Source organism: Ascaphus truei, chromosome 3 (assembly GCF_040206685.1).
Source record: "Ascaphus truei isolate aAscTru1 chromosome 3, aAscTru1.hap1, whole genome shotgun sequence".
In the NCBI taxonomy this organism is placed as follows: Eukaryota; Metazoa; Chordata; class Amphibia; order Anura; family Ascaphidae; genus Ascaphus; species Ascaphus truei.
In genome coordinates this window covers 243,772,609-243,785,712 of record NC_134485.1, presented here as the reverse complement: position 1 = coordinate 243,785,712, position 13,104 = coordinate 243,772,609, and the positions used below count along the sequence as shown (strand labels likewise).

At 43.6% G+C, this 13,104-nt stretch overlaps 1 protein-coding gene across 1 annotated transcript in view; it reads left to right on the top strand.

The window, feature by feature from the left end:
• Positions 1-13,104, top strand: part of LOC142489537 (ATP-binding cassette sub-family C member 5-like) — a 201,817-nt gene that overhangs the window by 57,944 nt on the left and 130,769 nt on the right. The window contains 1 exon segment of the mRNA XM_075590487.1: positions 7,096-7,167. Coding sequence (XP_075446602.1) covers positions 7,096-7,167 — 72 coding nt within the window.

The following is a 13,104-nucleotide window of genomic DNA, read 5'->3' as shown; positions in this document are numbered from 1 at the left end:
TCAGTTACTTTTTAACTGCCTGCATTAAACTCCACCAATTGTGATAGCGCTGTCACGTTGCAAGATCTTGTGTCCCAGATTAAGGCAGAAAACTCTGTCTTTCCTTATACAGGGTTTATTTACAAGGGTTAAATAACACAATAATAGGCCCACCGTCCCTTTATGGAAAAACAAATCCTAAAAATAAAGCCTACTCCTTTCAGGAGACTATCTAAACATCAGCTCCCTCTCTAATTTTCGCTGGCCAACTAAACTGGTACCCAGCTTTAAATAACCCACCCGGTTAGCAACAATATCAACAGTCCCTAGGCACCCAAATATACATTATTTAGTCTTTATCTGTTGTTGGGACTCCCACGAGAGTTCAGGAAATCCCTCTGGATCCAATGTCCTGGAGAGGACAGCCCTGCTTTCACAACAGACTCACGTCCTTGCGTCTCCCTGAGTGTAAACCCAAGTGATTTAGAAAGGCGCTAAAACACAGTATAGTGATAAAAAATAAAATAATCAGTGAATTGTAAGGTGAGTAAGAAAAATTCTCAACCTTCACAGGGAATTTGTACAGGTTCCCTCATAGGCAGTAACGGACATCCAAAATGTGAAGGGAGCGATGTTTCAGGAACACCCCAAAAAGAAAAACACAACAATAGTGCAGCAAAATCACACAATAGTAGAGCAGTGAAATCTTGGCTCAAGTAGTTGTAAGTAGGTCACCTACTTGAGCCAAGATTTCACTGCTCTACTATTGTGTGATTTTGCTGCACTATTGTTGTGTTATTCTTTTTGGGGTGTTCCTGAAACATCGCTCCCTTCACATTTTGGATGTCCGTCTCCCTGAGTGTGCCATCCAGCTAGTCCCAGCAGGCTCTGCAACCAACGTCCAGCAAGCCTAGGTGATTGTGCCAGCCAGCTTCCTCAGGCTCGGGAGAAGTCCCTCTCTCCCCCCCTCTCTGGGGAAAGTAGTCTCTCTGTGTGTGCCTTTTAGACTCCTGCTCACTCAGGAGACCAAGCTGATTTGCGGAAGCTGCTACAAGCCTCTCCAGGGGAGGTTAACTCTCTGTAGGCTGGAAAGCACACTTGCTGCACCACTCCACCCCATACAGAGACAGTGGCTGTCTCTCTCTCTCTCTCTCTCTCTCTCTCTCTCTCTCTCTCTCTCTCTCTCTCTCTCTCTCTCTCTCTCTCTCTCTCTCTCTATATATATATATATATATATATATATATAAAGCGTGTGGCACATAGCATAATCCAGTATAACGAATGTGATGATTAAAACAAATTCTAAATAGATACAAACAAGTAAAGTGAGTAAATGCACATTTGGGAGATAAATCTCACGATGTGTGGTAGATGTCGGTCCTCTCACAGTGTAACCGGTGCTGTAGTCCTACTGAATCAGCCACAATGAACTCAGGGCCCCCAATCAGAAGATCTTTGAATCCGGATGCAGTGGCCCACATCAGGCAGAGAGATCAGACCGCCAAACAGTACTATTAATACACTGTAGTAAACAGTAGCACAGTTCCTCTGAGCTCAGTGACTCTCGCTAGCGTGATGACGAACACGCAGTATGTAGCAATGTTCCTACGTGTTATGTCACAGTCCACGTGACTTCATCTTTTTTTCACTATTTTAGTGTATTCACATTTTGTGTACTTAGCATTCACATGAACACAATTTTTATTAGGATATTTCACTATTTGATATAATATTTATTTTGATTTGAGTAAATCTCACTAGCGCTAATATTTATATATATATATATACAGTGTTCGACAAATCACCCAAAAATCTACTCGCCCAACCAAAAAATCTACTCGCCACCTAGTCCCGCCCCCAACTCCGCCCTAGTCCCACCCCCAACTCCGCCCCTAGTCCTGCCCCCAACCCTGCTTTAAAATAAAATATATAAATAAAATACATTTAATAAATTCCTAGTCAGAACAACATTCGTTTTTGACATAAATGTATTTATTGTATTACATTATACTACAATTAGTCGTGTGTGTGTGTGTGTGTGTCAATGTCGGATCTAGAAATAAAAGCCAGATGTGAATGACTAGTTTCCTGAACCCCTTAACCAGTGTCTGGACGTAGGCGCTTCACAGACAGAGACAGAGAGAGACAGACAGACAGACACCCACACACAAACAGAGAGCGGCACACCCACACAGAGAGAAAGAGAGACACACAGAGAAAGAGACACACAGAGAAAGAGAGAGAATGAGAGACACACACAGTGAGAGAATGAGAGACAAAGAGAGAGTGCGACAGAGAGAGTGCGACAGAGAGAGGGAGAGTGCGACAGAGAGAGGGAGAGTGCGACAGAGAGAGGGAGAGTGCGACAGAGAGAGGGAGAGTGCGACAGAGAGAGGGAGAGTGCGACAGAGAGAGGGAGAGTGCGACAGAGAGAGGGAGAGGGTGACAGAGACAGAGAGAGGGTGACAGAGAGAGGGAGAGGGCGACACAGGGAGAGGGCGACACAGGGAGAGGGTGGGTGACACAAGGAGAGGGTGGGTGACACAAGGAGAGGGTGGGTGACACAGGGAGAGGGAGAGGGTGACACAGGGACAGGGAGAGGGTGACACAGGGACAGGGTGACACAGGGAGAGGGAGAGGGTGACACAGGGACAGGGAGAGGGTGACACAGGGACAGGGAGAGGGTGGGACAGGGAGAGGGTGACACAGGGACAGGGAGAGAGAGGGTGACAGGGAGAGGGAGAGAGAGGGTGACACAGGGAGAGAGAGGGTGACACAGGGAGAGAGAGGGTGACACAGGGAGAAGGAGGGTGACACAGGGAGAAGGAGGGTGACACAGGGAGAAGGAGGGTGACACAGGGAGAAGGAGGGTGACACAGGGAGAGGGAGGGTGACACAGGGAGAGGGTGACACAGGGAGAGGGTGACACAGGGAGAGGGTGACACAGGGAGAGGGTGACACAGGGAGAGGGTGACACAGGGAGAGGGAGAGGGTGGGTGACACAGGGAGAGGGTGGGTGACACAGGGAGAGGGAGGGTGACACAGGGAGAGGGAGGGTGACACAGGGAGAGGGAGGGTGACACAGGGAGAGGGAGGGTGACACAGGGAGAGGGAGGGTGACACAGGGAGAGGGAGGGTGACACAGGGAGAGGGAGGGTGACACAGGGAGAGGGAGGGTGACAGGGACAGGGAGGGTGACACGGAGAGGGTGACACAGAGCCAGGGAGAGGGTGACACAAGGAGAGGGTGACACAGAGACAGGGAGAGGGTGACACAAGGAGAGGGTGACACAGGGAGAGGGTGACACAGGGAGAGGGAGAGGGTGACACAGGGAGAGGGAGAGGGTGACACAGGGAGAGGGAGAGGGTGACACAGGGAGAGGGAGGGTGACACAGGGAGAGGGAGGGTGACACAGGGAGAGGGTGACACAGGGGGAGAGGGTGACAGGGAGGGAGGGAGAGGGTGACACAGGGAGAGGGTGACACAGGGAGAGGGAGGGTGCCACGGAGAGGGTGACACGGAGAGGGTGACACAGGGAGAGGGTGACACAGGGAGAGGGTGACACAGGGAGAGGGTGACACAGGGAGAGGGAGAGGGTGACACAGGGAGAGGGAGAGGGTGACACAGGGAGAGGGAGAGGGTGACACAGGGAGAGGGAGGGTGACACAGGGAGAGGGTGACACAGGGGGAGAGGGTGACAGGGAGGGATAGAGAGGGTGACACAAGGAGAGGGAGACACAGGGAGAGGGTGACAGAGGGAGAGGGTGACACAGGGTGAGGGTGACACAGGGAGAGGGTGACACAGGGAGAGGGAGAGAGGGTGACACACTCACAGACACAGACACCCACTCTCACTCAGACAAACTCACACACACAGTCTGTCACTCACACACACAAACACTCACCCGCAAGGCAGGGGGTCGCACATGGCAGCGGGGGCCTCCGCACGGCAGGAGGGCCTCTGCAAGGCAGGGGGGTCGCACATGGCAGCGGGGGCCTCCGCACGGCAGTAGGGCCTCTGCAAGGGGCCGTGCCCCCTCCAGAGGGGGACGCCGACACCGCAGTATCCTGCTTAGACCGAGCAGGGTGAGGCTCCGGTGAGGGGATTTCCCCTGCTTAGAGCAGGGAGAGGCTCCGGTGAGGGGATTTCCCCTGCTTAGAGCAGGGAGAGGCATGCGTGGGGTGAGGGGGGGGGGGCACGGAGGCCGGGAGAGATTGGGGTGAGGGGGGGGGAGTGGATTGGATGGCCCGATGGGAGGGGGGGTGACAGATGGCCCTGCAGGGGTCTGAGGCAGACTGGCGTGGAAGGAGCTGGCTGGCGGAAGGGGGAGGAGTGGAAGAGCTGAGGAGGGGAAGTTGCTGAGAGGCGGGGGAGGAGCGAAGGCAGTGATCAGAGAGCCGGCTTTTTTTTTTTTTTCTCCAGCGCGAGCGCGGGAAAAACAGCAGCGCGAGCGGCGGGAAATTTAAAAAATACACGTGTGCTGCTTGTGCCAATATTTACTCGCCCAGGGGTTAAATCCACCCGCCCCGGGCGAGTAAATGTATACAATTGTCGAACACTGTATATATATATATATATATATATATATATATATATATATATATATATATATATAATTTTTTTACTTTAAAAAAGTGACAAAAACCCTCCACACAAATGGTGGAATGGTGTAAGGCGGGGTTGCAGACCTGTCTAAGACATGCAAATGAGCATACAGTAATATTTCCATTTGCTATACATGTATGCTTTGCAGTGGAGGTTTTTTGTCACTTTTTTTACCCACCATAACTTAACTAAGTATGGTAAAACCTATCCTTGCTTCATTTTTGCATAAAAGAATACAGGAAATGAAACCGCTCGTCCCATATGTGTATATGAAGGTGATTATGAGCAGTTGCTCAGAGGAAAAAGAGACTTATAATGACAGGGTTGATCCAAAGGGGATCAAAAAATGTTTCCTCTCTATATAGCACTCAATGCTGGGTTAAAGTAGACGGATAACATTGATCCAACAGATAATTACTGTGTGGGTCTTTAGACCCATAGTACCCGAGAAGACCAGAAAATAATAAAGTTTTATTAATTCAAATATTAGTTAAAAACACATAAATTCATTCATACGTTAAAAGGACCCCATATAGAAGTGGCTAGATAGGTGACTGTTCAAGATAAATATATCTCTGTCATCATGGGTATAAACTACTATCTATAAACATCTATTCCAATTTAAAGACCATAGTAATAGGATCTATAGTGTAGTCCCGGCAAAATAATAACTGCTTGATCTCTTAAGGTGTATATCATAGTATATGAATATACATATCATTTCATTGATAACCTAGGATAAACACATTGCTCAACAATCAGGATGTAGTTATAGCCAGTATGAATGTTCCTGCAGTCGTATCTTAATAAAGAAATGCTGCGGGTAATGAATACCAAAGTGCACATGTATCAGTAAGGGTTAATTACACAATGCTATTAGGAGTCAGTGCTCATACACCGAAAAGCAAGGCATAACCATCATAAGGTAAGTAATGAACCTAGACCACAGCGGGTCTAGGTTCACTACTTACCTTATGATGGTTATGCTTTGCTTTTTGTTTCTTTATTAAGATACAACTGCAGGAACATTCATACTGGCTATAACTACATCCTGATTGTTGAGCAATGTGTTTATCCTAGGTTATCAATGAAATGATATGTATATTCATATACTATGATATACACCTTAAGAGATCAAGCAGTTATTATTTTGCCGGGATTACACTATAGATCCTATTACTATGGTCTTTAAATTGTAATAGATGTTTATAGATAGTAGTTTATACCCATGATGACAGAGATATATTTATCTTGAACAGTCACCTATCTAGCCACTTTATACGAGGTCATTTTAACGTATGAATGAATTTATGTGTTTTTAACTAATATTTGAATTAATAAAGCTTTATTATTTTCTGGTCTTCTCGGGTACTATGGGTCTAAAGACCCACACAGTAATTATCTGTTGGATCAATGTTATCCGTCTACTTTAACCCAGCATTGAGTGCTATATATAGAGGAAACCTTTTTTGATCCCCTTTGGATCAACCCTGTCATTATTCATTTATGCATAGCCAGTATAACCAACCCCACACTGATGAGACCCATTAAGGTCGAAACAGCTGTCTGTGGGTGGGTTTACTGGATATGCATCTTAACCCTGGCTGTACTCAAAGCTGTGACCATGCAGCAAGCTTAAGCCTATAGGGAACCATGTTAATGGGTTTGAAGCAAAAGGTGGCACTGTGTGCTCATTTGCAAGTCATTTCCCAGAATCCCTTGCTGCAGTGGAAGTGCTGTGTGCTGGGTGAAAATGGTGAAAGGTGGGGTTGCAGACCTGTCTAAGACATGCAAATGAGCATACGGTGATATTTGATATATATATATATATATATATATATATATATATATATTTATTTTTTAAGTTATGGTGGGTGAAAAAGGCGACAAGAAACCTCCACCATCACATATAGCAAATAAAAAGATCACTTGTGAGCACATTCACATGTCTTAGACAGGTCTGCAACCCTGCTTTTCACCATTATCACCTGGCATACGGTGCTTCCACTGCGGCAAGGGATTCTGTGAAATGACATGCAAATGAGCACACTGTGTCCTTTTTTGCCTGAAATCCATTTTTACATGGAACCCTTATAAACTAATGCTCGCTGTTAACACAGCTTAAAAACACCATAACTTCAAATGTGTATGGTAAATCCTACCCATCCTTGAAAATTGCAAAGCTAGTACAACCAACCTCACACTGATGAGACCCAAAAGATCGAAACAGCTGTCTGTGAGTGGTTTCACTGGCTTTGCATCTAATCCCATGCTTTACTTAAAAGCTGTGTTAACAGCGAGCATTAGCTTATAAGGGTTCCATGTAAAAATGGATTTCAGGCAAAAGGTGAAACGGTGTGCTAGCATTTTTGCAGCAAAGACACTGATAATAATAAAATCCTTTAGACACCATAAACTTTTAATGAAAACAAATTCGAATTTATAAACATTGACTGTCTGATAAAAATCCAGAACTGTCAAATTAACATATAATTTTGATTTTTCCACAGGGTAAACTTATAGGAATTTGTGGAAGTGTTGGGAGCGGTAAAAGTTCTCTAATATTATCCATACTGGGTCAGGTAAGCTTAAAATGTTTTTTTATTTAAACTTTAAGTAAAAAAAAAGAATAATGATAATAATAATTAAACAATATTCATAATAAGGGGCCCCTTGGAGCAGAACAATGGCTTTCCAAGCCACAGGAACTCCCCATTTTCTGAGAGATTACATTTGATAAATTCACTCACTACAAGAAACAAGTATGGGAACTGGGATGAGTCACACTTAAAGGCCAATAGAAAGCTTTGACATCGTGAAATGACATTGCAGTTTCCCATTGGGTGACCTCACAGCCTAAAGCATCGAATTAAATATCTGCAATTGAGGGGTCCCCTTAGCTTTAAAGTGCAGCGGTTCAGCACTGGAGAGCTCTCTGGTTCATATATAGTAAGGTAAAGAAAAATATTCGATTTTGGGAACGATTGCTGCTTTAAATGTAGTCATGCTTGATAATATGTATAAGGGGAACATAGATTATTATTATTTTACTCCTTTGAGTACTGGAGAGTGCCACAGCCCCTCTCACATATGATTGTGACATCACTGATGGCGGACATGTTAGAGGAGGTATTCTGTTTCCAATGGAAGAGGAGCAGACCTCCTCCGTTCCTTTCCTGTTCCGAACACGTTCAGCGTTCCTTTGAACACCATCTCTCTTGCAATCTAGCAAAAAGCCTATAACGTAGCTATGTGGTAACTATGTCATGGGACACTGAAAGGCTTAAGGAAAATGTAGTATTATTAACTCAGGTGGGTGGACAAGTGAAGATGCTTGCCAACAAAGCTGCACAAGTTTCATGGAGCTACAACTACAGTTGTGCGGTTTTGTGATTCTCATTGTTTGCTTTTATCTTGTGAGAATCTCAGTCACTGGTTTACTCATCAGTCTACAGCTAAAGATGCCGCTGGATGTACAGTACATGTTCTTATCTCATCAGCCTCAGGCCAGTGTGTTAGAAAACATGCCATGTGTGTATATATATATATATATATATATATATATATATATATATACAAATTGTTACTAAAGTACTATATTGATAACTAATCTTCTAACACAACACATTGTAGGCATACCCGACCACTTCTAACACAAGTTTGACCTTGTCTGTAACTTACATACAGTACACCCATAATCATATATTATCTGCAACTGTCCATGAAATGTCTATAATTTGAATGTATTACTACTGTTCATTTAATGCAACTATGTAAACCCATAACTGTGCCCAGGACATACTTGAAAACGAGAGGTAACTCTCAATGTATTACTTCCTGATTAAAACATTTTTATAAATAGTTTAAATAATCTAACACTAGGGATACTGTTTCCGTACAGAAGCAATTGTATTGCATATAATCATGTCTAATCATTGTATTGTTTAATGCTATTTCCTAATAATGCAGCAGCATACCCTCTACAAATGTTTTGCGAATGAAATGAGTTATGGTGTATTTTTTCTGATTTTGCTATGGTCCAAATAATAGATGATTACAATTTTGCTACAGTAAACTTTGAGAATGAAGAAACATGACTTTTGGTGTTACGGGGGTAGTTTAATACTTGATTAGGAAATGCACCTCCTCCTTTTCCATACCCAATACCAAAATCGGGGCTAAAGCATTCATTTGCGGAATCCGTTTTTGTCTCTTTGCTCAATCCCTTTGTCAAGAGGCCCACAACATTGAGTCTGAGCAGGTGTGTCAGCCTATGTAACTTTTTTGTATTTATATAGCTGTAAAGGGTGTATATTTATCGTTGTTTAAATGTCACTATTGTAACTTGTATTTGTTGTATTGGAATTACAAATATACTGTACTTTTGCAATTTTCTAAATATTGACGTCCTCATTCCTTATATACTATCTGTTTGGGGATTTTCCCTTTACGCATTTGCTATTATAATTACAATTTCAATGGAAGGTGATTCTTTTTTTTTTTTAGTGATTTAGAGACCATACCAGTATATCAGTAATTGTTTTTGATTAGTTACATAGTAGATGAGGTTGAAAAAAAGACATAAGTCCATCAAGTTCAACCTAAGCTAAATTTAGACGATAAACACTTTATCCTATATCCCTACTTACAGTATATTGATCTAGAGCAGGGGCGCGCAAACTTTTTTTGCTGCACCCCCTCTGCCTCTTCTGCTCCTGAGGTGCACACCCCCCTCCCCCCAGTTCTGTGCTATGAGAAAATACTTGTAACATTTAAAAAAAAAATGTTTTAAAGACATTTTTAATATTTCTTGTGTAGGAAGCATTTCCAAAGTGACAGCCCCTTCCCCTTCTGATAGGCTCTGGCTCTTGAGCCCCACCCTTTCTCTAGCAGTGAACCAATTGTATCTAGTAACTGTCCAGTCAATCATATTCTAGGAACTACATTGCCCAAAATGCTGTGCAAGAACTGAATTAAATAGCCCAGAGCAAGCGATTTATTACAGGAGAACGGATCGATCTGCAGCTTAGCTAATCACTTGTCAGTGTGCAGATTGTATTGATTCACATATTGAATGGGAAAAAATATATATATATTTTTTTAAATGGCAGCTTGAACTGCAGCTTTAACATACGACAAACTTACTTTAATGAGAATAAAATGCATCTCACAATAATAAGTCCCTCTATTTAGTTTTTTTCCCATTTTTTTCTGTGCAAAACAGTTTGTCATTTAGAAATACACAATACATACATACACTACCCATAGTAGGTCCTGGTTCTTTCCCCTCATACAGAGGTAAAGGGAAGGGTTCACAGTGTGGTGTAGGACCTGCATTTTTGGTTATACCTTGACACTTGGTATGCAGGCTTATAATGCTTTGGCCAAAGGGTTTAACTAAATAACCAAGTTATTATTATTATTCATGTATTTAAACTTTATACTTATTACCGTATATGTTTTGTCAATTGGATGTAGCATTGGGCACCCCTGTCTTTTGTTGTATACATTTGCCACGCTCAGTAGCACTCTTTTTTGACAAAAATATATATTCATGATGTGGTGGGTGTAGGAGTTTGAGCTAGCGGGGAATGTGTTAATACACTACCGACACACTTTATTAAAGTGTGGCCGGTACCGCAAGCCGGGAGATTTCCCGGCTTGCTAGTGGCAGGGGCTCCCCGAGGGAGCCCTGGTGTCCCGCGATCGCGGGACAGCGGCAGGGGGTTCCGGGGGACCCGGCGGACCCGGCAGCGGTAGGGAGAGCGCCCCGATCGGAGGGCGCTCTTCCGCTGCTTCGGCGCGCGCCCGTCACTCTCGGGCGCGCGCCAGGCTACTGCTGCGGCCAAGAACGGGCAAATGCTCGAATAAACTTGGCCGCAGCAGTATATATATAGCCAGCCGGCACTCCATTAGCATAAATGTACAGGTCAGTGCAAGTCCCATAAACAATTTGTAAGATAACGATACTGTGTTGGTTCCACGAAATCAGGAGACAGCATTCAGTCTTAAGCAGGAAAAACATTTATTAGTAACAGGGCCCAAAGTTCCAAAGTTTCGGTCCTCAAGGTGGTGCAGTGAGGGAAAGACAATACATGAACATATATACCCAAACCCCAGTGTGACAATCAAATAATTAAATATTAATATCTGAAGGTGTCCGTACTCAAAGGTAATCTTAGAACATCGAAAGGGAGACGATTGCATGAATATAAATTTAGCAACTGTTCGGGACACTTAGCGATGGCCTAAACCGAGACGCAGCTTCATGAGTCACTACCCTGATACAAGAGAACTCTCTTCCCATGAGTGCTAAAGGCCATGTCTATGCATACTGCGCTATATGAATGCATATACAGCTGTCTCTTACACATACATATGTACAATGTAATTCTATCCCTATATACCAATGGGGACCACATAGTATCAACACACATTTATAGTAATGCAATACCCTCTTACATTTCTATACCCACCCACACCATTAGTATACACTCCCACACACACCTTTTCTAAAGCGCTGTATACACTGTGGGCACTTTATAAATGTATATTTACACACATACACAAACACATACACATACTCTTACATCACTAACATTCAGAGACCATTTAAAATCTTAAGTTATAAATACATTCCAATATGCACTGTTTTTAAGTAGAAACCTTTTTTTGCTTTATCCATTGTAACACCGGCGGAAGAAGAGATCAGTGTGTCTCGAAAGCTCACACAAATAAAAGCATTTAGCCACAGAACGGTATCGTCTATTCGTTTTTGATTATTACGCTCGGCTAACACGGTACAGATACCTCTACATCTATCTATATATATATATATATATAGATATATATGGGCTCCATGTAACAATGGTTTTTCAGGCAAAAGGTGACACGTGCTCATTTGCATGTCATTTCCCAGAATCCCTTGATGCAGTGGAAGCACTGTATGCTGGGTGATAATGTTGAAAGACAGGGTTGCAGACCTGCCTAAGACATGTGAATGTGTCACAAGTGATTATATATATATAAACAGAGCACAGCTGGCACTCCAAGTAAAAGAGTCAAATCATCAGGTGCATGTTCCATAAGACAAGTACTGTATATGCAACAGATTGCCTTCCCAGCAGGGAAAGCAAAGAAACAGCACTCAGTAGTATGTGTGCTGTCATGTTGTTTGACTACAATCTTTTTGCTACATACTACTGAGTGCTGTTTCTTTGCTTTCCCTGCTGGGAAGGCAACCTGTTGCATATATATATATATATATATATATATATATATATATATATATATATATATATATATATATATATCAAAACAAGCAGAAATTGAAGTAGCGCCTCTAAAATATCCTGATTAAAAATAAATTCTTAGAAGAACCAGTTGCTAATCATGAATGCGCTTAGCGGGGCGGCTAAATGTAGGCTAATACACTATGACACAGATAATAAACTAATACAATAATAGTGCAATCTCTTGACAATAGGACCCTATAAAAAATAAATGAAAAAATCAAAAAATGAATTTAATATGTAAAAAATAGAAACAATTGTCAAAAAATAAAAAATGGAGATTAAAAAACCTTTAGTACATAAAGTCCTGTTCCGATGGCATAGACTCCAGGTCCTTGCAGGCCGTTTCGAAGGGATCACCAGTCCCTAATGATATCTAGAAAAAAGAAAAAGAAAGAAACAGGCGCACACCTAGTGCATTACCATAAGAAAAGCCCACTGGCTAGATTGCGGCCGCCATTTGCCCATGAACACTGCTGTTACTTGCACATAGATTTTTGGCTCTCGTGTGCGCTTGTTACAGCCATTACTCAGCTACACTAAGGACTCTCAAGGCGTTGTTTCCTGGTGGGACCTGTTTCGCTGTACACGCTGAACACCAAAGGCGAGGGATTCCATTTCCGGTTCCGGCTGCACGAAGGAGGTTCACGTGACGACGCCACTGACCTGAGCCGGACGCTGATGTTTGAGCTGCTGGCACATGAGAGCCTATCTCATACACGCTATTGATTGCTGTACCTTTGTGAGTGGGCATTTTATAGATTTTATGTTCCTTTAATACATTTTTATTATGGTAATGCACTAGGTGTGCGCCTGTTTCTTTCTTTTTCTTTTTTTATATATATACTAGCTGAGAGACCCGGCGTTGCCCGGGATGTAATTTTGGGGGGGGGGGGCGTACGAAAGGGCTAGGCTTCCCCCCCCCTTGACAGCTAGGTGGGTGACTGAGTTGACTGAGTGTGTGGGTGACTGTGTGGGTGGGTGGGTGACACTTGACTGAGTGGGTGGGTGGGTTGGTGACTGAGTGGGTGACTTTGGGTCGGTGACTGGGTGGGTGACTTTGGGTCGGTTTAACTTTGGGTCGGTGGGTGGGTGACTTTGGGTCGGTGGGTGGGTGACTTTGGGTCGGTGGGTGTTTGACTTTGGGTCGGTGGGTGTGTGACTTTGGGTCGGTGGGTGGGTGACTTTGGGTTGGTGGGTGGGTGACTTTGGGTCGGTGGGTGGGTG